The sequence below is a fragment of the Mauremys mutica genome, chromosome 12 (genome assembly GCF_020497125.1).
Source record: "Mauremys mutica isolate MM-2020 ecotype Southern chromosome 12, ASM2049712v1, whole genome shotgun sequence".
In the NCBI taxonomy this organism is placed as follows: domain Eukaryota; kingdom Metazoa; phylum Chordata; order Testudines; family Geoemydidae; genus Mauremys; species Mauremys mutica.
Window position 1 is genome coordinate 7,851,898 of NC_059083.1, and position 27,521 is coordinate 7,879,418.

General features: G+C 53.3%; 1 protein-coding gene across 1 annotated transcript; it reads left to right on the top strand.

Annotated features, from left to right (window-relative positions):
* The first annotated feature begins 9,143 nt into the window (after positions 1-9,143).
* On the top strand, positions 9,144-26,283 carry LOC123345856 (C-type lectin domain family 2 member D-like). The gene is made up of 5 exons (XM_044982916.1): positions 9,144-9,749; positions 10,603-10,722; positions 11,413-11,582; positions 11,920-12,023; positions 25,797-26,283. Exons 1-5 carry the CDS (start codon positions 9,662-9,664, stop codon positions 25,942-25,944), a joined length of 630 nt encoding a protein of 209 aa, XP_044838851.1. The 5' UTR covers positions 9,144-9,661; the 3' UTR covers positions 25,945-26,283.
* Positions 26,284-27,521: the final 1,238 nt, after the last annotated feature.

Below are 27,521 nucleotides of genomic sequence, written 5' to 3' on the forward strand. Positions count from 1 at the left end.
CACCATGGAATGAAAACATCACTTTAACAAAGACCCAATCAGCTTGACAAATCACACTGTGCTCAGATCACTGTGAACCTTTTACTGTTCAATACCTAAAACTAAACTCAGAAAAACATCTAGGCACAATACGATCAAGCTGAAAAGTCAGTGCCCCTGTTTCTCCTGCATAGTCAGTCAGTGGGCTGGAAAGACCCTTATAAACAATAGCAGGAGATCTGCTGGGTGGGGGAAATCACGATTTACAATCTGTAGGGCTCCATCAGAAACTGGATTTTTTTTTAAAAATTGTTCAGTGTCAAAAGGTTCAAGTGGACAATGTCCCTTTAATGTTATTGGCGGGGGCGGGGGGCTGTGTCGAGGGAGGTGAGTGTGGGACAGCATATTGCTATATCTGTATTAGTCTGCTTCTTGCCTAAAGGGATATTGTAAATATTTCATGGTGTATTCATGCTAGGGCCTGCGTTAGCCCCTCCACTTGTCCCTGTAGAATGTGCCTTTGGGAATTTTAGGGGAGGAGGGTGGTATTAATGCCAGTGCCTGTATTAGCCATTGTTTACTAATGATCCCATAGAATTGGCATTTGTATATTGTGTGTGTACTGTATATTAGTTATTTATTAAGCTGTTTTCAAATTATTTTTATTAAATTTTACTGACTCAGCCAGTGTCTCCTGTGATAGTTCCCTGCAAAAGCTTCCTCTAGATACTTCTGGATAAAACTTTTCTGCAAGCTCTGAGCCAGGCTTTGAGGCTCCTTTAGCCCAGCATTTCCCCAGATGTCTCAGGTCAATGCAGTGGAACAGCATCATGGAGGTGACTCTCCAAAGTTAGCGTTGGTTGCTGTCAGGACTGACCATAGAGGGCCACCCCTGGAATTCGGGTGGGCAGAGGCAGGTAATAATCTCTTTCCCTCCCTGCTTAAGACAAAGCTACAAATTCTGTAGGGACAGGCACATCCTCCTTCTGCGTGAACCTTCTGAGCCCCACGTAGGAGGAGGCCTGATGCTCAGCTGTGAGTGAACCTCACCTTAAGGTGAGAAGAGTGAAACACCAAGAGGCAATTTCTCCCCCTTCCCATGTAAGCTGGCAGCCTCACGTGGCCCCCTTTCAGCAGCCATTCATATGTAAATGGATGCGATTCAGGCTCTGGACAGACACACCCAGCTCAAACCGAGTATGAAAGACTGGAGCCCTGTGTCCCACCTGCAGTTATGTCTGAATTTGTATTGAGAGCCCTGAACATGAGTTCATTCCTGTTTCAATGTGATCTTCCTGGTGTCCTTACTGTCAACAGCTACAAACCATCAGGACAATTTGCTGTGACCCCTTGTTGCAGGCCCTGAAGGAGTGAGCATGAGAGTGTCTCAGTGCAGAGTCCCCTTCATCAAGGCCTGGCTCTGTCAGCACCAGGGCCAGCTCTAGGTATTTTGCCCCTCTAAGCAAAAAAATTTTTTGTCTGCTGCCGACCCCCTGGCACCCCAGCCCTAGGCTTCCACCCCCACCCCCAAACGTGACCTCCTCATTCACCACAGCAATCCCCGTTTACACTTGCAGTGGGGATCAAACCATTTCTCCTATTTTATTTCACTTTAGTATAAATCTCACCCCCCCGATCTCCCACAGCCCTATCTTTAGTGCTCCAAAAGCACATGGAAGCCATAGGGACTAACCCTCAATCCTTGTACCCGGGAAGGGATGGGGATCTAGTAAAGAGGGGTCAGACAGCAGAGCTGGTGTGGGGGTGATTGGGGGCTCTACACTGGCAGAGAAGCAGGGTGTGATGTACTCGGAGGAGGAGAGGGGGTATCAGGAGGGTTGTGGGAGAAGAGATGCAGGGGAAGGGGGGTGCAGGAAGATAGGGCTGGAGGAGGGTTCAAGGGGAGAGGTCCAGGGGAAGGGGTGCGGCGAAGGAGCGATGGGGGGGGGGAGGTACAAGTGGAGGGGCTGGGAGCGGGATGGGGGGTGCAAGGGCTGAGAGGGGCAGGTGCTGACAGCTGCTTCCCCAGCCCCCTGCAGGCAGAGCCGAGAGAACAGACACTGACCCCCCCCCCCAGGGTGCAGAGGGTGGGGGAGGTGGGGGGCAGCCACATTTTTTTTGCTTGGGGCAGCACTCCGGCGGCGGGGGGTCCTTCTATCCCCCCGCCAGTGAAGACCGGGAGCAAAGAAGCTCCGGGGGCCTGGGCCCCGTGAGAGTTTTCCGGGGCCCCCGGAGCAAGTGAAGGACCCTGCTCCAGGGGCCCCAAAAAAACTCTCATGGGGGCCCCTGCTGGGCCTGGGGTAAATTGCCCCACTTGCCCCCCCTCTGGGTGGCCCTGCCTGGAACACTGATTTCCCCTGCCCCTGCGGTTACCCACCATTTGGGGGTTCTTGTGGCTCATGTGTGCTTGCCTGGGGTCAGCCAGTTAGTGATAGGTATGTGAACAGTTGTTGTGTTTTAAAACATTGAACCAGTGGTCTGTGTGTTGCAAACAATACTGCTTCTGTCAAATGTTGCATTTTGGCTTCAAAGAGATACCTTGGGATCCCAGCCTCCCTCTTTATCGCCAGCTGAACGGCTGCGCAGAATTAGAAAGTGGCCTCTTCAAAAAACTAGTGAGGACCATCTGTGTGATGTCCTGCTGCACTCCAAGGCCGAAAAAAAAAAAGAATTGAAGGAGTGGTGGGACAGAGAGAAGAGGGACTGAAAGGAGAACATGGCCCTGCAGACCGAAGCCACGGAGCAGCCCTTAAACGTTATGGAGCGCCAAACAGACACACTCCAGGTGCTCCGAGCACTGCAAATGGAGCAGCTCCATCCCCGCTCTCCCCGGCAGCCACCGTCACAAAACTCTTTCCCATGTGCCCCACTGACACCGCCAACACAGTCTTGTCAACATCCTGGCTCCAGTCAGTACCTGCTGCATTCCACACCTGCCCCGTCACAGTCCAGCCCTGCGGACTCCCAGTACCCACTGCACTCAACACCTGTTCCTCTGCAGTTTAGCCTTGTTGAAGTACAGTACCCATTGCATTGTACTCCAAAGAACAAGGTTGCATATGATACCTGGACATACACAAATCTTTAACTGTACTGGGATCCCACCTCCTGCTGGGACCCTCCCTTCCCCAATCCGCCACAGTGCTGATGTGTTTTTTTGTTTGTCTCTCTTCTCTGGTTGTTGTTTTTTAATAAATGAATTGTTTTGGTTTGAAAGCAATCTTTATTCCATTCACTGAAAGCAAACAGAGCCCTGCAAAGCAACAGGCAAATTTCTTAAATCTTCTTTCAGTGCTGAGTGTGGAGGAATCATAATCACCTCCTAGCATTACAAGCACGGCACTCCCGAGCATAGCAACAAATATTACTGGCTTTCAGCTTCAAATTGCTGCCTCAAGGCAGCAGTGATCCTTATGGCCTCAAGCTGTGCCCCTCTAAGAGCCCTGGTCTCTGGCTGTTCAAATTCAGCCTCCAGGTTCTGAGCCTCAACAGTCCAGCCCTGAGTGAAGCTTCTACCCTTCCCTTCACAAATATTCTGGAGCGTACAGCACACAGCTATAAGCATAGGAATATTGTCATCAGCCAGGTCCAGCCTCCCATATAGACAGCAACAGTGGGCCTTTAAATAGCCACAAGCACACTCAACAGTCATTCTGCACTTGCTCAGCCTGTTGCTGAACTGCTTCATGCTGGTGTCAAAGTTCCCCATGTACGGCTTCATGAGCCATGGCACTAAGGGGTAGGCGGAGTCTCCCAGGATCACAATGGGCATTTCAACTTCCCCTACGGTGATCTTTTGGTCTGGGAAGAAAATCTCTGCTTGCAGCTTCCTGAACAGGCCAGTGTTCCGAAAGATGCGTGGATCACCTTTCTGGATCGGCCTGCGCTAATGACTGTGAAATCCACACAGTGATCCACAAGTGCCTGGAGAACCATTGAGAAATACCCCTTCCAATTAATGTGCTCAGTGGCTAGGTGGTCTGGTGCCAGAATTGGAATATGCGTCCCATCTATCGCCCCTCCGTGGTTAGGGAAACCCATCCGTGCAAAGTCATCCACATTGTAATGCATGTTGCCCAGAGTCACGGTTTTCCTGAGCAGGATGTGATTAATGGCCCTGCACACTTTCGTCAACACAAGTCCAACAGTCGACTTGCCCACTCCGAACTTGTTAGCGACCGAACAGTAGCAGGCTGGAGTAGCCAGATTCCACAGTGCAATCGCCATGCGTTTCTCCAGTAGCAGGGCAGCTCTAATTCTCGTGTCCTTGCGCTGTAGGGCTGCGGCAAGCTCATCACATAGTTCCATGAAAATGGCTTTCCTCATCCAAAAGTTCTGCAGCCACTGCTCGCCATCCCAGACTTTCATGACGACATGATCTCAGTGCTTGTTTCCCGAGCCCAAAAGCGGCGTTCAACTGAGGTCAGCACCTCCGTGAATGCCACAAGCAATTTCATGTCATAGCTACTGCACATGGCAAGATCAATGTTGAACTCCTCTTGCCTTTGTAGTTTAAGGAATAACTGCACTGCCACTGAGGACGTGTTAGTGAGGGTGAGCAGTATATTGGTCAGCACTGCAGGATTCATTGCTGCAGACTAAAGAGTCAGAGCGCGCAGTACACAAACCTTTGAAAAATGGCACCAAATGTGGATGGAAGCACAGGGGTTGCTGGGATGTGAAGCAATGCATCATGGGGCATTGGGACAGGATCCAGGATGCACTGTGACTCCCTCCACCTTCCCACAACACTTAGCAACAGAAGAGAAAGAGCTGCTCTGTGGGATAGCTGCCCAGAGTGCCACGCTCCAAATGCCAATGCAAGGGCCGCAAGTGTGAAAATGGTATTGCACAGGCAGTTGACAATGTGAACACGACAGTGGTTTCCCTTCAGCGCTCTCTGAGCAGCGATGTAACAGCTGGCGATGTAACTCTGCCAGTTTAGACAAGGCCACAGACTCTGAACTGGGGAAGGGAGGTCCCAGGCTGGCAGGCAGCCCCAGTCTGTGTATTGAGGAACGGTGACCTGCTTGTCCCATCTGTCAGGGTGAGACACTGCTTGATTCAAACCTTCCTTTCTGTTTTAGACTTAGACTATACATTTATTTTGTTTCTTAGGTAACCAACTCTGATCTCTGTGCCTGCCACTTATAATCACTTAAAATCTCTCTCTCTGTAGTTAATAACTCTGTTTTCTATTTGACCTAAAACAGTGTGTTGTGGTTGAAGTACTTGGGGGAATCTCAGCTCAGGTTACAAAGGCTGGGGCATATTCACTTTCCTATGCAGATGTGATGAACTAGGTAATGAGCTTACACTGGCCAGGCTTTTGACCAGTGCAAGATGGTACAGATCTGGGGTACAAGACGGCGGAGCTGGGGGGAATTGGCTGAAGTCTTCCTGCTGATGGTTCATGAGTGGCTGGGAGACCATTCATGTAACTTAGCTGGGTGTGTCCCTGCCTGCGGATGGCTGTAAGCGCAGTGCTGGCCAGAGGTTTGCAGCTTGACATCAGCATCATAGAAGAGGCAGCCCAGGTTGATGCATTTGGAGAGCTCAGGGTCCCACAGTCCAGGTGGCACCCTGGGGACCCGTCACAGTGGGTTAGTGCAATTCCATGCGATGCCCCTTGTGCTACACCATGGTTGTGTGAGGGTGAGTGCAATTCAGAGCGGTGAGACACAGGTGATGCTCTGTGCATGTGGGGCTGAAGGTGATTCAGTGCGGTGCCCCCATGTGATGCCCTGTGCTTAGCCAAAGGCCTTAGCCTAAGAACAAGGCCTTAGACTATTACAATAACAGAAGGCCCTTACACAGACAGACAGTGATTTTGATTCTTTCTTTTATACCTCTATAACTAGCTAAGTGATAAGAATACACCTAAATTCTTAAAGTATAGGTCTTTGCAGACCTGCCGGAATATCTATATCCTAACAGTTAGGGCAATTGCACTTCAGTGCATTACATCCTTTTATAAGGACTATCAGTATTACTGCTCTGGAACACTGGTATCTCCTTAAGACTACTCTTATGTACATGTATATCTCAATAACACTTACACATAACATAAATTACATATCTGTGTGTGATGGCGACTGAGTGCAGTTCCTCCTGTGCGACACTCTGTGTGTGTTAGGGCATGTGCAATTCAGTACAGTGCACCCTGTGTGATGTGCTACCTGCACCTAATGCAATTCAGTGCAGTACCCCTTGTGTGATACACTGCGTGTCTGTTAGTGCAATTCACTGTGGTGCTCCCTGTGCTACACCCTGCTTGGGTGCAGGTGAGCATGATTCCATGTGATGCTGCCTGTGAAATGCCCCGTGTGTGTGAAGGGAAATGCCAGGCAGGGCAGGGGCCCCTGTGGACACCCTGTGTGTGTGAGGGTGAGTCATTGCAGTGCCCTGCGTGATGTCAGCTAGGTGTGAGGGAAAGGGGGAGTCAGTGCGGTACACACTCCGTTGGGTCCAGAGTGTGTGAGATTTCAGTGTTGTAGGAAGCAGCTGGAGGCTGAGGATTGTGGGTGAGCCGGGCTCTGTCAGACGCACTCCCTTGCCCCGGGGCAGTGGTTGGAGGTAGGGTCACAGCTAAGTGGCCCAGGCAGCGGCTCTCAAACTTTCCAATCTCCTGAACCCCTTTCAGGAGTCTCATGTGTTCCCCCAAGTTTCACCTAAATTAAAAACTACTTGCTAACAAAATCAGACATAAAATTACAAAAGTGTCATGACCGTAATTACTAAAAAATGTGCTGACTTCCTCATTTTACCATAGAATTGTAAAATAAATCAATTGGAACATAACAATTGTACTGGCATTTCAATGTGTGGCATATAGAGCAGTATAGACAGGTCATGGGCTGTATGAAATTTCAGTTTGTACTGACCTAGCTAATGCTTTTTATGTAGCTTCTTGTAAGAAGAGGCAAATATCTAGATGAGTTGATGTGCCTCTCCAAGACCTCTACATACACCAGGGGTGCACGTATCTACCCCTGGTTGAGAACCACGGGCCTAGAGCACTTCTCCCGGGAAACACGTGCCCTGTTGGCTCTCACAGAAGGACGGATTGGGCCCCACATGGGAGGAGGGGAGTCGCCCAGCCGCCGCCGCGACTGAGAGGGGACAACATTAGCAGTCTGTATCCCTCAAAGTAACATAGTCTCAAAGACATTCTGTGTGTGTTAGGGCATGTGCAATTCAGTACGGTGCACCCTGTGTGATGCACTACCTGCACCTAATGCAATTCATTGGGGTATCCCTTGTTTGACATGCTGTGTGTTTGCTAATGCAATTCACTGTGGTGCTCCCTGTGCTACACCCGGCTTGGGTGCAGGTGAGCGTGATTCCATGTGATGCTGCCTGTGAAATGCCCCATGTGTGAAGGGAAATGCCAGGCAGGCAGGCGCCCAGCCGCCGCCGCAACTGAGAGGGGACAACATTGTGTGTAGCACATTTAGCAGTCTGTATCCCTCAAAGTAACATAGTCTCAAAGACAAACATCAGTTTTGCCAAGTACCTAGAGGTGTGGGGAAGACGTCAAAACTACTCCTTAGCCTTAAGTGATTCTGTCATTGCAAAAATGTATCTTCTGTAACAGAAACATATTTGGAGCATTTCCTCTTTTAAATGTAATTTATAATTGCTGCGTTAAGGCTCACTGATAGATCTATCCTGAGCAGATGAATACTGTAAATACACTTGTCATACCGTCAATAAATGAGTACTTTTTTCTAAAAAAAAAAGAAAAACAAAAAAAAAAACCTCACTGAACTGGGAGGCTGATCGTGCGGCCACGTGGGCGCCGAGCTTGGCCAGCTGATCACCCGGCAGAGTACAAGCGGCGGCGGCGGGGTTCCCAAGCTGGAGTTCGCTTCTCGCTCATGTTCTCACCGCGCTGTGGCAGGAGCCGGACGCGGAGCAGGTCAGTCCCAGGCAGGACACAGGGGCCGGGGGAAGGGGTCTCTCAGCCCTGCCTCAGCTCGGGCGGGCCCGGCTCCGCGGGGCTGTGTGCGGAGCAGCCCGGGCTCTGAGTGCGGGGGGAACACAGGGGCTAATGGCCCCCCACGGGAGCCCCTGGGGTGGAAGCGGGAGCAGCCCAGCAGTGGGGCTGAGCCCTTAGCAAAGCGGGCAGCCCCGGAGCCCCGGGCGGGCTCGGGAAGGTACCCCCGCCCCGCCCCTCCGGGGTCCCGGAGCCGAGCCCCCCGCCCCTTGCCCAGGGCCCCGGCAGGTCTGTTCGCCGCCCTGCTCCTGGCTCAGGCGCCCGAGAAGAGGAGCCGCTTGGTCCCTTTCCCGAAGAGAAAAGGCTGGAGGGGCGGGGGGGGGGGTTGGGTTCGGCTCCCCCCGCGGGGAATCGCTGCCGTTCCGCTGCTGAAGAGCGATCAGAGCCTGCGGCCCCGGGCACCAGAGCCCAGCACCCGGGGAAGCTCCGTGTTGTGCAGACACTTGTCCCGGCCCGGGTCTGTCTCTGTCCCCGGCAGCACCTGTCCTGCCTCGCGAGTCCCGCGGAGTCCGGCTCGCGCGGGAGAGTCTGTGAGTGTCTGAGCGCGGGGACAAGGGGGCCCCTGGCCCTGAACTGCAAACGCGGCGCTAGATCTAGTCCCAGCACCTGGCAGCGGAGCTGTCGGTGGGGACAGGCACAGCCCGGCTTGTGTTGGGTCCTGTCCCGACGTCCTCGGAGCCCCCGCGGCCGGAGACAATTGTCCCCGGGAAGCGTCTCAGCCGCTGGCACAGACGGTGGGCAGGGGGCGCTGGGCAGCGGGACGCAGGGTGCGGATCATGCGGCTGGCAGAGGCCGGGGCACTAACAGCGCTGAAGGCTCCTCCCTGACTCCAGCTTCTCTCCCCCCCTTGAAATCCGCAGCTGCAGGCACCGAGGGGACGTAACCCCCTTCCCCGCCCGCAGCGATTTCAATGGCCCTCACGGCAGGGAAACGCCATTCACAGCTTTCCCCCCGCCCCGCCTCTGCCGGAGAGACACCCCGGGGCACGTGACCAGGGGCGGGGACCCAGCCAAGTCAGCTGACCTCAACGCCCATTTCATTGGTGCACTCACGGCGACAGCTGTAGTGACGTCAGAGACCCAGTGCTCAGCGTGGAGTCTGCGTTGCCCGGCTCACCGGTGGGGTCAGGTAACGCGCTCGGGCGCCTCCTAGCGGAGGGCAGAGCTGAGCCCGAGCTACGCCCCAGCTGGCGGGACAGTGACCAGCCAGGAGTAGGGATGTTCCTTCCCTGCCAACCACCGAACAGCGCAGCCCTGGCAGCGCCCCTGAGCTCCCTGCTCGAGGCAGAGCCGAGCTCATTGTCATGCTGGCAGATCGGGCTTTTCACACCTGATCACAATCAGCCTCCTAGGGGAACAGGAGATTCAACATCGTCTATCTGCTGGCTCCCTCCTAAAGCAGCGCAGAGCCGGAGGGACGGGACAATGAATAATCTTGAAGTTTAGCCTGGGAACGAGGTGACAAATGGCAAGAAAGACACCAGTGACCTGGAATGTGTTGTGACTTGTGAAATCGTGATTTACAGATCGCTTTGGGAATCTGCAGGGTGGAGAGGATCCGGAGCCAGGATCTCCACAGCTGGTTGGAACAGTCACTGGTGTCCCAGATCAAAGAATTACTGGCAGAGAGGAGCTGAGCCCAGCCAACATCCATTGACCTGTGTGTGTCACTGACAGAAGAGGGATGGAGAAAGTTGCAGTTTCTGCTCAGTCAGATCAGCTCCTAGCACCCAATGGCAAGGGAGAGCCAGAGAGAAGAGAAGCCGAGCCAGGTACTTGGAGCTGCCCTGTCTACTTTATCAATTATTATTAGATTTGCAACACTGTAGCACTCAGTCAGGATCAGGACTAAGTTTGTCAGCCTGGTAATTAACACACCAGATAATGTTAATTGACTGCCTAATATTTGATGGCCATCAGATATTCCAGAAAGTGCCGCCTGCAGCAGGGCAGTCTATATATTTCATAGAATGGAGCCATCGTTCATTCTTTTTCACTGTTTTGCATTTTTCTGACTTCAAATAAGTCCATGAAATAACTTGTTTTTTTATAATTAGGCACAAATCTCTATCCAAGGCTGAAACCAGGAAGTTTTCAACTTTTTGTCACTGTTCTAATAAATTAGTGTTCCAAAATATTTGACCAGCGTAGCCATAATTCGACAATATTTGGTCAATTTTCCAGTTACTTTTGGAGCAGTCAAATCCCCCACCCTAATCAACGGTTGTGCAAGCTGTTGTACAACCACAAAGAAACTGTAAGTGACTTGTGGTTACATGGACTAGGTATGTGTTCAACATGACAGTTGCATGTTTCTATCATGGTTACCCTCCCTCCTCTGTTCCCTGCTTGGCTACACCCACTTGTCTATTAGAATTTAAGCTCCCTGAGGCAGAGACTCTCTTTCCATATGCTGATAAGGCAGCTGCAGCAGTGGGATTCCGATTCTGTGGGGATTCCTTGGGTGCTGCCGTCATAGACATTTGCTATAGAATTAGAAATACTGTAGAATTTAAACAGTAAAATTTGCGCAGGCCCCAGCAGCTGAGCCACTGATACTGTTCGCTCTGCTCCCTGGCCCCTCCGGAGCAGCCCCAGGAACTCTAATGGCCTTTTCTCTTTCAGGTTATTGGCCTGGACCCCAGTCATCAAAACCTGCTGCACAGAAAGTGCTGGTGGCTGTTCTAGGTGCAGTCATTGCTCTCCTCGTTCTCACACTGATCGTTACCACAGCTGCTTTGGCAGGTGAGTGAAGAATCTCTCCTAGGACCCCATTCAGCCCTGACCTGTCACCAGTAGATGCTCTGTGCTCCCTGGTGTCTCTGGCTTCCCTTGGGCCAGGAAGGATTCATACAGGACACATCTCTGCTCTTTACCACTTCCTCCAGTAAGGCGTGTGCACACATCAGGCTGTATCAGGATTGATGGAGGCAGTTTAGCTCTCCCTGTCAAATCAGTAGTAAAGCAGGGAAGCTCAGTTGCAGAGCACGGCTTGGTTATAGACCCAGCCATCCTGCGCCCCTTGTCCCCAATCCCTATGGCAGGGCACAGGCCTGTGATACAGCATCACTAGACCCCACTTCACTGTCAATGGAAGAACCTGCAGTAATCACCACAAAAACAGGCGTCTGTTAGAGATTCCCCAGGAGTACGACCTTGTCCATCACTCCCAGGTGTAGCACAGCAAAGGGTTACAATTTAAACTATTCCTTGTCACGTGGCTACGCAAGATCATGGGGGACACCAGATGGAGACCAGACGGTCTGTCCTTTCTACCAGGACCAGCTCCCTGGACAGTCAAATGTGAAGTGCTCTGGTCAGAGTCCAGAGGCACTGGAAGCCTGGCCTCTGGGGGGAAGGAAGGGCGAAGGGGAGTTGACTGACACAGGCAGAGGAGGAGACAGTCTCACTGACGTGTTCCCTTCTCATTTTCAGGGGGGAAATCGACACCGTGTTTGGCTGCCATCGCATGCCCTAAAGGCTGGGTTGGGTACGGAGGGAAATGTTACTATTTCTCAGAGCTGGAAGGGAACTGGAGCTCCAGCCAGAGCCACTGCTCTTCCCTCAGCGCCTCCCTGGCTGGGATCGACACCCTGCAGGAGAAGGTGAGACACACACAGGTGTGTTGTGACTGCCATAGACAGGGCTTGGGTTGCTAGCTCTGGAAGCCCTTGGAGACTGAGGTACCCTGGAGTCTCTAGTGGTGAGAGATCAGAGTTAACAAAAGTCCTGGCAGCTGAGTTCCAGCCCTGTCTGGACAGAGAGTCTATGTGGCACTGTGCTCTCAAATGCAGACCTCACAGTCCCAGAGAGGGAGGGGCTGGGGAAATGCGGTGGGCTGGGAAGAGTAATGCGACAGGGAGGTGAGGAGGAGCCTCACGGTGGGAGAGGTGATGGATGAGAGAGTTCACCCTCCTTTTCCCCTTGGATTTGTTTCCACAGGCTTTCATGCTGCGCTATAAAGGTCTCCCAGACCACTGGATCGGCCTCTGGAGGGAACAGGACCAGCCCTGGAAATGGCCAAATGGCACAGAATTCAACAACCTGTGAGTCCCTTTCCTTCCATTCACTCTCCAGATGTTGGGGTCAAACACCGGATGTGGACACACTGGTGGGTATTAATACTGCAACATCACCCCAGTGCCTAGGCACCGTAGAGGGGGAGACAATCCCTGCACCAAAGGTTTTGTCTCTAATTCATGGTTTAAACAAAGAAAACAGATTCTTTGCTTTTATTTTCTTTATTTTTTTAAACCACTTTAGGACAGCGGATGAGATGAACATAGGCAGCGACTTCCATACCCATGTGGTGCTTGGGCACCAGCAATATTCAGAACCAGGGACCCAGCTCCAGCAATATGTGGAGCCCCTGTTAAAATGCTTTGCTGCGAGGTATGACAGACAGATTAGATTGATCAGATACAGACCAGAGGCCCAGCTGTGTAGGGGCAAGAGGGATCACGACTCGTTTTTTAAACTACTTCAGGACAGAGGATGAGACGAAAGCCTATGGCACTGGTCAGAATGATGTTTTTGCTGACCCTGACTGATCCTAGTCCCGTCACTTTCTGTTACAGGTTTGAAGTAAGGGGAGGAGGAGACTGTGCTTATCTGAATGAGAAGGGTGTTGTGAGCTCTTCAAGGTGCTACACGAGGAGAAACTGGATCTGCAGCAAACCAGATGTAACGATGAAGAGAAATGACAATTCAGCAGGAAGGGACTGAAATGTCTGAGAATCACAGAGACGATGTCACCATTTCCTAACAACGCCATGGAATGAAAACGTCACTTTAGCGAAGACCCAATCAGCTTGACAAGTCGCACTGCGCTCAGATCACTATGAACCTTTTTCTGTTTAACACCTAGAACTAAAGACAGAAAAACATCTAGGCACAATGTGATCAAGCTGAAAAGTCAGTGTCCCTGTTTCCCCTGCATAGTCAGTCAGTCATCTGGAAAGACCCTTATAAACAATAGCAGGAGATCTGCAGGGTGGAAAGAATCACGATTTACCATCTGAAGGGCTCCATCAGAAATACGAATACAGAATTTAAAAAAATTGTTCAGTTTCAAAAGGCTCAAGTGGACAATGTCCCTTTAACGTTATGGGGAGGGGGAAAGCATATTGCTATATCTGTATTCGTCTGTTCCTCGCCTAAAAGGGTCTTGTAAATATTTCAGGGGTGTGTTCATGCTAGGGCCTGCATTAGCCCATCCACTTTGGGAATTTTAGGGGAGGAGGGCGGTATTAATGCCAGTGCCTGTATTAGGCATTATTTACTAATGATCCCATAGAATTGGCATTTGTATATAGTGTTTATTTTACTGTATATTAGTATTAAACTTATTAAAATAATTTGAACAGACTCAGCCAGTGTCTCCTGTGATAGTTCTCTGCAAAAGCTTCCTCTAGAGATGCCTGGATGTGGCCCCTGGAAGACCTCTGTGTACCCCCAGGCAGGGCCGTCCCTAGCTATTTTGGTGCCCTATGCAGCCCCCCCCGCAGTTATGTGGGTCCCCAGGCCTCGGCGGCAGGGAGTGTGGTGGTGGGGGCTGCCCATTTTCTGCTGGAAGTGGAGTGACCTGGCTCCAGCCTGCTCTGCTCCCCTGGCTCCCAGGCTTGTGGGGAGTGGGCAACAGTCCCCCCAGCACTTGCCAGCAGTGTGGCTGGGTACCAGGGGAGCAGAGCAGGCTGGGGCTGGGTTGCTCCACTTACCAGTGAGTGCAGGCCCAACATCCTCAGGGGAGTGGGAGCGGGGCTGGGATGGGAAGTGGGGGCGGAGCAGGGGTGGAGCAGGGGCTGGAGCAGCATGGAGCTGCACAGGGCACCACGAAATTTGGTGCCCCAAATTTCCTGGTGCCCTACACAGCTGTGTACTTTGCATATGGGTAAGGGCTCCCCCAGGAGAACATGTATTCCTGGTTGAAAACCACTGGCCTAGGGCCCTTCTCCCCAGAAGCACATGTTGGCTCTCACAGAAGGACAGATTGGGCCCTACACAGGAGGAGGGGAATCTCCTAGCCGTGGGACGCACTGAACTGGGAGGTTGATGCTACTCGGCTGGGACCATGTGGAAGAAAGAAGTATAGCGATCATGACTGATGTGAAGTCATTTATACACTTGTAGTTGCAGGACACGGTTTTATGTACGTTGTGGCATTTTTAGTCTAATGGTTGCTGTAGTTTCCTTTTGGTTTAGCCTATAGTTACAGGCAAGTGCTAGACCTAGGTCTAAACAACGAGGAATCCTTGTGGCACCTTATAGACGAACACATTTTATTATCTATTAATAAAACTATTATCAAGAGGCTGAAAATCACTTTTGTAGTGGTAATCAGGGTGATTTTTCATCCTGTTGATAATAGCCCACTTTGGTTTGTCTCGACCCCCACTGGGTAAGGCAACTCCTATCTTTTCATGGGCTGGGTATTTATACCTGTTACAGTATTTTCCACTCCATGCATCCGATGAAGTGGGCTTTAGCCCACAAAAGCTTATGCCCAAATAAATGTGTTAGTCTCTAAGGTGCCACAAGGACTCCTCCTTGTTTTTGCTGATACAGACTTAACAGGGCTACCCCTCTGCAACCTGAGACCTAGATCTGTGATTTCTTTGTATGTTCTGAAGAATCATGGCTTGTGTAAAACTATAAAATAAACATCTTTGTAAATAAGCCTTTTTAGCTGGGCACAATGACCATTCCCAATCTTCAGGGGCGGCTCTGGACATTTTGCCGCCCCAAGCATGCGCTTGGCGTGCTGGCGCCTGGAGCCGCCCCTGCCTGGAGCTGAGCCCCTCTCGCCGCCGCAGCCCGGGCTCAGCTCCGGGGATGATGCTCAGGGCAGCCTGAACTGCGGTCCAGCCTGAGCGACTCAGGTTGCCGTTACGCCACCTAGCGACTGCAGCCAGAACTGCAGTGTCACTTCCAGCTCAGCCTGAAAGCCTCCGCTGACGGGGAACATCTCGGTTCAGGGCTGGCTCCCGGCTTTATGCTCCACAAGGAAAAAAAAGGGGGGGGGGGGGCGGGAGTGCCACTCCTTGGAAAGTGCCTCCCCAAGCACATGCTGGGCGTGTTGGTGCCTAGAGCCGGCCCTATGTGTGGGAGCAATTCAGGGCTTTGAATCCCATGGGGTGCCCTGCACCTGTGAGGATGAAGCCGATTCAGTGGGTACCACCCGTGGAATGCCCCATGTGTGTGAGGGTGATTCAGTGCGGTCCTTCCCATGCCACACACTGCTTATGTGAGTCCAATTCAGTGCGGTGCGCCCTGTGCAGTGCCCTGCGTGTGAGGGTGCAATTCGGAACTGTGAGACACAAGCAATCCCTGCATGTGAAATCAAGTGCAATTCAGTGCGGTGCCTCCTTGTGTGATGTGCTGTGAATGTAGCCTAGTGCAATTTGATGCGGTGCCCCCATGTGACATGCTGTGCATGTGTGTCTGAGTGCAATTCAGTGTGATGCCCCCTGTGGGATTCGCTGCATGTGTGTGGGTTAGATACACTGCATGTTTGGGTTAGCGCTATTTGGTGCAGTGCACCTTTTTGACGTGCTTTGTGCGTTTTAGTTAGTGCAATTCGGTGCGTTTCCCAATACATGATATGCTGAGAGAATATGGGTTAGTGCAATTCACTGTAGTGCCCCATGTGTGAAACGTTGCATGTGTGTCAGTGCAATTCAGTATAGTGCCCCCGTCTGACATGCTGCGTGTGTTGGTTACTGCAATTCAGTGTGTTGCCTGTGCATGAGTTAGTGCAATTTGTTGCAATGCCCTGTCTGATGTGCTGCACCTGTGGGTTAGTGCTAGTCAGTGCTGTGTCCCCCGTGTGATACACTGCATGCGTGTGGGTTAGAGCAATTACGTGCAGTATCCCCTGAGTGAAGCGTTAAGTGTTGGTGTCATTGCAATTTTGTGCGGCGTCCTGTGTGTGCAATGCTGTGTGAGCTAGTGTAATTCTGTGCAGTGCTCCAAGTGTGACATCATCATTTGGCCTCTCTCCTCCCCCATCTCAACACCTGGAAGCACATCTGGAAGACAAAGACTCTGAACTGGGGAAGGGAGGTCCAAGGCTGGCAGGCAGCCCCAATCTGTATATTGAGGAACTGGGGCCTGCTTGTTCCATCTGTCAGGATGAGACACTGGTTATTCAAATCTTGCTTAGTCTGTTCAAGTTAGACTTGTTGGATTGTGAATTTGTTTTGTTTCTTAGGTAACCAACTCTGACCTCTCTGCCTGCCACTTATAATCACTTAAAATCTATCTTTCTGTAGCTAATAACTCTGTTTTCTATTTGACCTAAACAGTGTTTTCTGATTGAAGTGCTTGGGGGAAATCTCAGCTCAGGTTACAGAGGCTGGTGCATGTCCACTTTCCTATGAAGATGTGACAAACTAGGTAATGAGCTCACACTGGCCAGGCTTTTGGTCAGTGCAAGATGGGGTACAAGACTAGGGAGCTGAGGGGAATTGGCTGAAGTCTCCCTACTGATGGTTCATGAGTATCTGGGATACCATTCGTGTAACTCAGCTGGGTGTGTCCCTGCCTGCGGATGGCTGTAAGAGCAGTGTGGGCCAGAGGCTTGTACCTTGACATCAGCATCACAGTGCGAGAGGCCGCCCAGGTTGGTGTGTTTGGAGGGCTTAGGGTCCCACAGTCCAAGCTGCACTCTGGGGACCCCATCACAGTGGGTCAGTGCATGCCCCTTGTGCTAAACCATCATTGTGCGAGGGTGAGCGCAAATCAGAGCAGTGAGATGCACGTGATGCTCTGTGCATGTGGGGCTGAAGGTGATTCAGTGTGGTGTGACACCCTGTGTATGTTAGGGCAAGTGCACTTGAATGCATTACATCCTGTGCAACGCATTATGAGTCTGTTGTGTGTGACGGCGATTCAGTGCATTCCTCCTGTGCGACATTCTGCATGTGTTAGGGCATGTGCAATTCAGTACAGTGCACCCTGTGTGATGTGCTACCTGCACCTAATGCAATTCAGTGCGGTACCCCTTGTTTGACATGCTGTGTGTTTGCTAGTGCAAGTCACTGTGGTGCTCCCTGTGCTACACGCTGCTTGGGTGCAGGTGAGCATGATTCCATGTGATGCTGCCTGTGAAATGACCCGTGTGTGTAAAGGGAAATGCCAGGCAGGGCAGGGGCCCCCGTGGACACCCTGTGTGTGTGAGGGTGAGTCATTGCAGTAATGCCAGCTGGGTGTGAGGGAAAGGGGGAGTCAGTGCGGTACCCACTGCATTGGGTCCAGAGTGTGTGAGATTTCAGTGCAGTAGGAAGCAGCTGGAGGCTGAGGATTGTGGGTGAGCCGGGCTCTGTCAGACGCACTCCCTTGCCCCGGGGCAGTGGTTGGGGCCAGGGTCACAGCTAAGTGGCCCAGGGCAGCGGCTCTCAACCTTTCCAAACTGCTGAACCCCATTCAGGAGTCTCATGTGTTCCCCCAAGTTTCACCTAAATTAAAAACGACTTGCTAACAAAATCAGACATAAAAATACAAAAGTGTCATGACCATAATTACTGAAAAATGTGCTGACTTCCTCATTTTACCATAGAATTGTAAAATAAATCAATTGGAACATAACAATTGTACTGGCATTTCAATGTGTGGCATATAGAGCAGTATAGACAAGTCATGGGCTGTATGAAATTTCAGTTTGTACTGACCTAGCTGGTGCTTTTTATGTAGCTTCTTGTAAGAAGAGGCAAATATCTAGATGAGTTGATGTGCCTCTCCAAGACCTCTACATACACCAGGGGTGCACGTATCTACCCCTGGTTGAGAACCACGGGCCTAGAGCACTTCTCCCGGGAAGCACGTGCCCTGTTGGCTCTCACAGAACGACGGATTGGGCCCCGCATGGGAGGAGGGGAGTCGCCCAGCCGCCACCGCAACTGAGAGGGGACAACATTGTATCCCTCAAAGTAACATAGTCTCATCAGTTTTGCCAAGTACCAATAGGTGGTGGGGAAGACGTCAAAACTACTCCTTAGCCTTAAGTGTTTCTGTCATTGCAAAAATGTATCTTCTGTAACAGAAACATATTTGGAGCATTTCCTCTTTTAAATGTAATTTATAATTGCTGCGTTAAGGCTCACTGATAGATCTATCCTGAGCAGATGAATACTGTAAATACACTTGTCATACCGTCAATAAATGAGTACTTTTTTCTAAAAAAAAACAAAAAAACAACCTCACTGAACTGGGAGGCTGATAGTGCGGCCACGTGGGCACCGAGCTTGGCCAGCTGATCTCCGGCAGAGTACAAGCGGCGGCGGCGGGGTTCCCAAGCTGGAGTTCGCTTCTCGCTCATGTTCTCACCGCGCTGTGACTGTGCCAGGAGCCGGACGCGGAGCAGGTCAGTCCCAGGCAGGACACAGGGGCCGGGGGAAGGGGTCTCTCAGCCCTGCCTCAGCTCGGGCGGGCCCGGCTCCGCGGGGCTGTGTGCGGAGCAGCCCGGGCTCTGTGCGGGGGGAACACAGGGGCTAATGGCCCCCCACGGGAGCCCCTGGGGTGGAAGCGGGAGCAGCCCAGCAGTGGGGCTGAGCCCTTAGCAAAGCGGGCAGCCCCGGAGCCCCGGGCGGGCTCGGGAAGGTACCCCCGCCCCGCCCCTCCGGGGTCCCGGAGCCGAGCCCCCCGCCCCTTGCCCAGGGCCCCTGCAAGTCTGTTCGCCGCCCTGCTCCTGGCTCAGGCGCCCGAGAAGAGGAGCCGCTTGGTCCCTTTGCCGAAGAGAAAAGGCTGGAGGGGCGGCGGCGGGGGGGGGGAGTTGGGTTTAGCTCCCCCCGCCGCCGTTCCGCTGCTGAAGAGCGATCGGAGCCTGGGGCCGCCCGAGCTGAGGCAGGGAAGCTCGGGGAAGGCAGGGAAGCTGAGGCCGGGAAGCTGAGGCCCAGCACCGGGGGAAGCTCCGTGTTGTGCAGACAGTTCTCCCAGCCCGGGACTGTCTCTGTCCCCGGCAGCACCTGTCTTGCCCCCCGAGTCCCGCGGAGTTCGGCTCCGCGGGAGAGTGTCTGTCCCATGGGTGGCAAGTTTGTAGAAATTTTGGTGGTGCTCAGAAGCTGCCCCCCCAAACTCTGTCCCCACTTGCCTGAGGCTCTGGGTGGGGTTTTGGGGGGAGGTCTGGGGTGCAGGTCCTGGGCTGGTAATTAGGGTGCAGGAGGAGTGCAGGCTCTGGGAGGGAGTTTGGGTGCTGGGTGCAGGCTCCGGGCTGGGGCAGGGCGTAGGTGTGCAGAAGGGGGTGAGGGGTGCAGGCTTTGGGACGGAGTTTGGGTGCAGGCTCTGGGCTGGGGGTGGGGGCGTAGGAAGGGGGAGGTGGTGCACGCTCTGGGAGGGAGTTTGGGGCTAGGAGGGAGTGCAGGGTGAGGGCTGAGGATGAGGGGTTCATACTGTGGGGGGGCTAAGGGCTAGGGCAGAGGGGTGGGGTGAGGGCTGTGGGGCTGAGGATGAGGAGTTCATGATGCAGAAGGGGGCTCAGGGCTAGGGCAGAGGTTTGGGGTGAGGGCACATGATGTGGGGGGCTCAGGGCTGAGGATCAGGCTGCGGGGGGATGAGACTCCCCCCAGCCCTTTCCCTGCCGGCAGCAGCAAGCTCTGGGGGAGGAGCCCCCTTTTCCTGCCCCCCAGCAGCACACGTCACTGTAGCCTCACTGGGGGTGAGGGATGGGGCAGAAGTGGTGACTGCGGGCAGAGGGGGGCCCCCTGTGTGCTTGAGGGTCCTGCCGGAAAAGGGAGGGGGTTGAGGGGGCAGGGCAGGCTCAGTCAGTCTGCCCTGGGCGTGGAAATGGAGGGCACTAGGACCCTGCAGCAGCAGTTGCTGGGAGGCAACATGGAGCTGCTCAGGGAAGAGACAGTCAGTGATTCTCTGCTCCTGGGCCGGGGGAAAGACGAGCGGTGGGCAGCAAGTCCGGGCCGTGGAACACTCGGTGGAGGCGGGGGGGGGGGGCACCCGGCTCCACATACTGCTGGAGCTGGGTCCCTGGTTCTTCTGAATATTGCTGGTGCCTGAGCACCACATGGGTATGGAACTCGCGCCTATGGGAGAGACCTGCTGGGGCCGGGGCCCGATCCAGGCGGGGGGGGGGGGAAGAGACCCAGCTCCAAATATTGCTGGAGCAGGGCACCCGGCCCTGAATATTCCTGGAGCCCGGGCACCGCACACAGATATAACCTGCTGCCCAAATAAGTCTGTGAGTGTGTGAGCGCGGGGACAATGGGGCCCCTGGCCCTGAACTGTAAACGCGGCTCTAGAGCTAGTCCCAGCGACTGTCAGCGCAGCTGTCGGTGGGGACAGGCACAGCCCGGCTTGTGTTGGGTCCTGTCAGGGCCGGCTCCAGACCCCAGCGCGCTAGGCAGCGGGGCGCAGGGGGCGGATCATGCGGCTGGCAGAGGCCGGGGCAGGAACAGCGCTGAAGGCTCCTCCCTGACTCCAGCTTCTCCCCCCCCACTTCCTTGAAATCCGCAGCTGCAGGCACCGAGGGGACGTAACCCCCTTCCCCGCCCGCAGTGATTTCAACGCCCTCACAGCAGGGAAACGCCACTCCCTGCTTTCCCCCGCCCCGCCACCCCGGGGCCAGGGGGGCACGTGACCAGGGGCTGGAACCCAGCTAAGTCAGCTGACCTCAACGCACCTTTCATTGGTGCACTTACGGCGACAGCTGTAGTGACGTCAGAGAGCCCGTGCTCAGCGGGGAGTTCCCGCTGCCGGGCTCACCGGTGCGTTCAGCTAACGCGCTCGGGCGGCTCCTAGCGGAGCGCAGAGCTGAGCCCGAGCTACGCCCCAGCTGGCGGTAGGGATGTTCCTTCCCTGCCAACCACCGAACAGCGCAGCCCTGGCAGCGCCCCCGAGCTCCCTGCTCGAGGCAGAGCCGAGCTCATTGTCATGCTGGCAGATCGGGCTTTTCACAACTGATCACAATCAGCCTCCTAGGGGAACAGGAGATTCAACATCGTCTATCTGCTGGCTCCCTCCTAAAGCAGTGCAGAGCTGGAGGGACGGGACAATGAATAATCTTGAAGTTTAGCCTGGGAACGAGGTGACAAATGGCAAGAAAGACACCAGTGACCTGGAATGTGTTGTGACTTGTGAAATCCTGATTTACAGATCACTTTGGGAATCTGCAGGGTGGAGAGGATCCGGAGCCAGGATCTTCACAGCTGGTTGGAACAGTGGCTGCTGTCCGAGATCAGAGTTACTGGCAGAGAGGAGCTGAGCCCAGCCAACATCCATTGACTTGTGTGTGTCACTGACAGAAGAGGGATGGAGAAAGTTGCAGTTTCTGCTCAGTCAGATCAGCCCCTAGCACCCAATGGCAAGGGAGAGCCAGAGAGAAGAGAAGCAGAGCCAGGTACTTGGAGCTGCCCTGTCTACTTTATCAATTATTATTAGCTTTGCAACACTGTAGCACTCAGTCAGGATCAGGACTAGGTTTGTCAGCCTGGTAATTAACACACCAGATAATGTTAATTGACTGCCTAATATTTGATGGCCATCAGATATTCCAAAAGGTGCTGCCTACAGCAGGGCATTCTATATATTTAATAGAATGGAGCCATCGTTCATTCTTTTTCACTGTTTTGCATTTTCCCGACTTCAAATAAGTCCATGAAATAACTTGCTTTTTATAATTAGGCACAAATCTCTATCGAAGGCTGAAACCAGGAAGTTTTCAACTTTTTGTTACTGTTCTAATAAATTAGTGTTCCAAAATATTTGACCAGCGTAGCCATAATTCGACAATATTTGGTCAATTTTCCAGGGACTTTTGGAGCAGTCAAATCCCCCACCCTAATCAACGGTTGTGCAAGCTGTTGTACAACCACAAAGAAACTGTAAGTGACTTGTGGTTACATGGACTAGATATGTGTGCAACATGACAGTTGCATGTTTCTATTATGGTTACCCTCCCTCCTCTGTTCCCTGCTTGGCTACGCCCACTTGTCTATTAGAATTTAAGCTCCCTGAGGCAGAGACTCTTTCCATATGCTGATAAGGCAGCTGCAGCAGTGGGATTCCAGTTCTGTGGGGATTCCTTGGGTGCTGCTGTCATAGACATTTGCTATAGAATTAGAAATACTGTAAAATTTAAACAGTAAAATTTGCGCAGGCCCCAGCAGCTGAGCCGCTGTTACTGTTCGCTCTGCTCCCTGGCCCCTCCGGAGCAGCCCCAGGAACTCTAATGGCCTTTTCTCTTTCAGGTTATTGGCCTGGCCCCCAGTGCCCAAAACCTGCTGCACAGAAAGTGCTGGTGCCTGTTCTAGGTGCAGTCATTGCCCTCCTCATTCTCACAGTGATCGTTACCACAGCTGCTTTGGCAGGTGAGTGAAGAGTTCTCCCTACGCTCTCCTAAGACCCCATTCAGCCCTGACCCGTCACCAGGTCTGTGCTCTGTGCTCCCTGGAGTCTCTGGCTTCCCTTGGGCCAGGAAGGATTCATACAGGACACATCTCCTCTGCTCTTTACCACTCCCTCCAGTGAAGCGTGTGCCTGGGGGGACTCTCCTTACACACATCCCGGCTGTATCAGGATTGATGGAGGCAGTTTCGCTCTCCTTGTCAAATCAGTAGTAAAGCAGGGAAGCTCAGTTGCAGAGCACGGCTTGGTTATAGACCCAGCCATCCTGCGCCCCTTGTCCCCAATCCCTATGGCAGGGCACAGGCATGTGATACAGTATCACTAGAACCCACTTCACTGTCAATGGAAGAACCTGCAGTATCACCACAAAAGCAGGCGTCTGTTAGAGATGCCCCAGGAGCACCACCTTGTCCATCACTCCCAGGTGTAGCACAGCCAGGGGTTACAATTTAAACTGTTACTTGTCATGTGACTATGCAGCATCATGGGGGACACCAGGTGGAGACCAGATGGTCTGTCCTTCTTCTTTCTACCAGGACCAGCTCCTTGGACAGTCAAATGTCAAGTGCTCTGGTCAGATTCCAGAGGCACCTGAAGCCTGGCTGGGGGGAAGAAAGGGGAGGGGGAGTTGACTGACACAGAGCGGGGGACAGAGGAGGAGACAGTCTCACTGACGTGTTCCCTTCTCATTTTTAGGGGGGAAATCGACACCGTGTCTGGCTGCCGTCGCATGCCCTGATGGCTGGGTCAGGAACGGAGGGAAATGTTACTATTTCTCAGAGCTGGAAGGGAACTGGAGCTCTAGCCAGAGCCACTGCTCTTCTCTTGGTGCTTCCCTGTCTGGGATCGACTCCCTGCAGGAGAAGGTGAGACACACACAGGTGTTTTGTGACTGCCATAGACAGGGCTTGGGTTGCTAGCTCTGGAAGCCCCTGGAGACTGAGGAACCCTGGAGTCTCTAGTGGTGACAGATTCGAGTGAACAAAAGTCCTGGCAGCTGAGTTCTAGCCCTGGCTGGAGAGAGAGTCCATGTGGCACCATGCTCTCAAATGCAGACCTCAGAGCCCCAGAGAGGGAGGGGCAGGGGAAATGGAGTGAGCTGGGAAGAGTAAGGCGATGAGGAGGAACCTTGCAGTGGGAGAGGTGATGGATGAGAGAGTTCACCCTCCTTTTCCCCTTGGATTTGTTTCCACAGGCTTTCATGCTGCGCTATAAAGGTCTCCCAGACCACTGGATCGGCCTCTGGAGGATACAGGACCAGCCCTGGAAATGGCCAAATGGCACAGAATTCAACAACCTGTGAGTCCCTTTCCTTCCATTCACTCTCCAGATGTTGGGGTCAGACTCCGAATGTGGACACACTGGTGGGTATTAATACTGCAGCATCACCCCAGTGCCTAGGCACCGTAGAGGGGGAGACAATCCCTGCACCAAAGGCTTTGTATCTAATTCATGGTTTAAACAAAGAAAACAGATTCTTTGCTTTTATTTTCTATCTGTTAAAATGCTTTGCTGCGAGGTACGACAGACAGATTAGATAGATCAGATACAGACCAGAGGCCCAGCTGTGTAGGGGCAAGAGGGATCACGACTCGTTTTTTAAACCAGTTTAGGACAGCGGATGAGATGAACATAGGCAGCGAGTTCCATACCTATGTGGTGCTCGGGCACCAGCAATATTCAGAACCAGGGACCCAGCTCCAGCAATATGTGGAGCCGGGTGCCCCCCCCCCACCTGCGCCCCCCCCCCCACGCCTCCACCGAGTGTTCCGCGGCCCCGACTTGCTTCCCCCGGGCCCTGCCTCCCACTCGTCTGTCCCCGGGCCCAGGAGCAGAGAATCACTGACTGTCTCTTCCCTGAGCAGCTCCATGTTGCCTCCCAGCAACTGCTGCTGCAGGGTCCTAGCGCCCCCCAGTTCCTTGCCCAGGGCAGACTGACTGAGCCTGCCCTGCCCCCTCAACCCCCTCCCTTTTCCGGCAGGACCCTCAAGCAGCACAGGGGGGCCCCCCCTCTGCCCGCAGTCACCACTCCTGCCCCATGCAAGGAGGCAGCCCCATCCCTCACCCCCAGTGAGGCTACAGTGACGTGTGCTGCTGGGGGGCAGGAAAAGGGGGCTCCTCCCCCAGAGCTTGCTGCTGCCGGCAGGGAAAAGGCGGGGGGGAGTCCTCTCTGGCCCCTGTCCTGGAGCAGCCTGCCTGCACCCCACACTCATCCCCAGCCCTGCCCCACCCCAGAGCCACACCCCCAGTCAGAGCTTTCACCCCCCACCACACCCTCAACCCTCTACCCTAGTCCTGAGCCCCTCCAGGCCCCCAAACACCTTATCCCCAGTCCCAGCCAGAGCCCTCATCCCCCACACTCCTACTCTTGCCCTGAGCCCCTCCCACACCCCAAACCCCTCATCCGCAGCCACACCCCACAGCCTTCACCCCTGCACCCCATCCCTCTGCACCCCTCCCTCACCCAAACTCCCACCCAGAGCCTTGGGCAAGTGGGGGGCGAAGTTTGGGGGCAGGGCGGAGTTTGGGCAGGGGCGGGTTCTGGGCACCACCAAAATTTCTACAAACATGCCACCCATGCCCGCCACCGTGTCCCTGCCTGGAGCAGGTCCCAGCCCCCGCCTGCCACAGCCCCCCCGCGTGGCCCCTCCCCTCCCCGCCACGCTGTGTCCCTGTCTGACAAAAAGCAGCGTGCGCCTCTCCCCTGCCTGCTCTGTGCTGCCGAAGGGTCCTAGCGCCTGCCATTCACTAATAGCAAGGCAGGCTGCCCTTACCCTGCCCTTCCGCCCTCACCCTGAGCCTCCCCAAACCCTAATCCCCAGCCAGAGCCCTCATCCCCCCCCGCACCCTAATTCTCAGCCCCAGCCCTGAGCCCCCCCACATTATGAACCCCTCATCTCCCCGCACCCTAATCCTCTGCCCCAGCCCTGAGCCCCCCCACATCATGAACCCCTCATCCCCAGCCCCAACCCTCATCCCCCTGCACCCTGATCCTCTGCCCCAGCCCTGACTCCCCCACAGCATGAACCCCTCATCCTCATCCCTCACCCTGCACTCCCTCCTATCCCCAAACCCCCTCCCAGAGCGTGCACCACCTCCCCCTTCCTACGCCCCCACCCCCAGCCCAGAGCCTGCACCCAAACTCCGTCCCAAAGCCTGCACCCCTCACCCCCTTCTGCACACCCACGCCCTGCCCCAGCCCGGAGCCTGCACCCAGTACCCAAACTCCCTCCCAGAGCCTGCACCCCTCCTGCACCCTAATTACCAGCCCAGGACCTGCACCCTGTACCTCCCCCAAAACCCTGCCCAGAGCCTTAGGCAGGTGGGGGCAGAGTTTGGGGGGGCAGCTTCTGGGCACCACCAAAATTTCTACAAACTTGCCACCCATGGAGATGAAAGCCTGCGGCACTGGTCAGAATGATGTTTTTGCTGACCCTGACTGATCCTAGTCCCGTCACTTTCTGTTACAGGTTTGAAGTAAGGGGCGGAGGAGACTGTGCTTATCTGAATGAGAAGGGTGTTGTGAGCTCTTCAAGGTGCTACACGAGGAGAAACTGGATCTGCAGCAAACCAGATGTAATGATGAAGATGAATGACAATTCAGCAGGAAGGGACTGAAATGTCTGAGAATCACAGAGATGTCACCATTTCCTAACAATGCCATGGAATGAAAATGTCACTTTAGCAAAGACCCGATCAGCTTGACAAGTCGCACTGCGCTCAGATCACTGTGAACCTTTTGCTGTTTAACACCTAAAACTAAAGACAGAAAAACATCTAGGCACAATATAATCAAGCTGAAAAGTCAGTGTCCCTGTTTCCCCTACATAGTCAGTCAGTGGGCTGGAAAGACCCTTATAAACAATAGCAGGAGATCTGCTGGGTGGGGGGAATCACCATTTACCATCTGAAGGGCTCCATCAGAAACTGGAATTAAAAAAAAATTGTTCAGTTTCAAAAGGTTCAAGTGGACAACGTCCTTTTAATGTTATTCGGGGGCGGGGGTGGGAAAGCATATTGCTATATCTGTATTCGTCTGTTCCTCGCCTAAAGGGGTCTTGTAAATATTTCAGGGGTGTGTTCATGCTAGGGCCTGCATTAGTCCCTCCACTTGTCCCTGTAGAATGCGCCTTTGGGAATTTTGGGGGAGGAGGGTGGTATTAATGCCAGTGCCTGTATTAGCCATTCTTTACTAATGATCCCATAGAATTAGCATTTGTGTATATTGTGTGTGTGTGTGTGTGTATATATATCTATATCTATCTATCTATCTATATATTGTATATAGTGTGTATTTTACTGTATATTAACATTAAACTTATTAAAATAATTTGAACGGACTCAGACAGTGTCTGTGATAGTTCCCTGCAAAAGCTTCCTCTAGATACTTCTGGATAAAACTTTTCTGCAAGCTCTGAGCCAGGCTTTGAGGCTCCTTTAGCCCAGCATTTCCCCAGATGTCTCAGGTCAGTGAAGTGGAACAGCATCATGGAGGTGACTCTCCAAAGTTAGCATCGGTTGCTGTCAGGACTGACCATAGAGGGCCACCCCTGGAATTCGGGTGGGCAGGGGCAGGTAATAATCTCTCTCCCCCTCCCTTACCAAAAACTCTGTAGGGACAGGCACATCCTCCTTCTGCGTGAACCTTCTGAGACCCACGTAGAAGGAGGCCTGATGCTCAGCTGTGAGTGAACCTCAGTTTAAGGCGAGAAGAGTGAAACACCAAGAGGCAATTTCCCCACTTCCAATGTAAGCTGACAGCCTTGTGGGCCTCCCTTTCACTAGCCATTCATATGTACATGGGTGTCATTCAGACTCATACTCGCTTTGACCTGGGTGTGTCTGGTGAGAAAGACTGGAGCCCTGTGTCCAACCTGCAATTCAGTGCAGTGCCATGTGAGACATGTTGCATGTGTCAGTGCAGTTCACTGTGGTGCCCGTGTGATATGCTGCGTGTGTGTGTACTCATCCAATTCAGTGCAGTGCCCTCTGTATGATGTGCTGGAAGGTGGCTTAGTGCAATTCTGTGTGGTACTCCCTGTGTGATCTGTTGCATGTGTGTCTGCAATTAAATGCGGTGCCTCCATGTGACACGCTGGCACTGCATTGGTGCATTAGTGCAATTCAGCGCACTGCCCCTTGTGTCACACTATGGGAGTTTGCATTAGGGTATTTTGGTGCGGTGCCCCTGTGTG

Coding starts and splice junctions, on each gene's coding strand:
- LOC123345856 (XM_044982916.1), top strand. CDS start 9,662: ATGGAGAAAGTTGCAGTTTCTGCTCAGTCAGATCAGCTCCTAGCACCC. Junction 10,723..11,412: donor TACCACAGCTGCTTTGGCAG/GTGAGTGAAGAA, acceptor TCTCATTTTCAG/GGGGGAAATCGACACCGTGT. Junction 12,024..25,796: donor GGCACAGAATTCAACAACCT/GTGAGTCCCTTT, acceptor TTTCTGTTACAG/GTTTGAAGTAAGGGGCGGAG.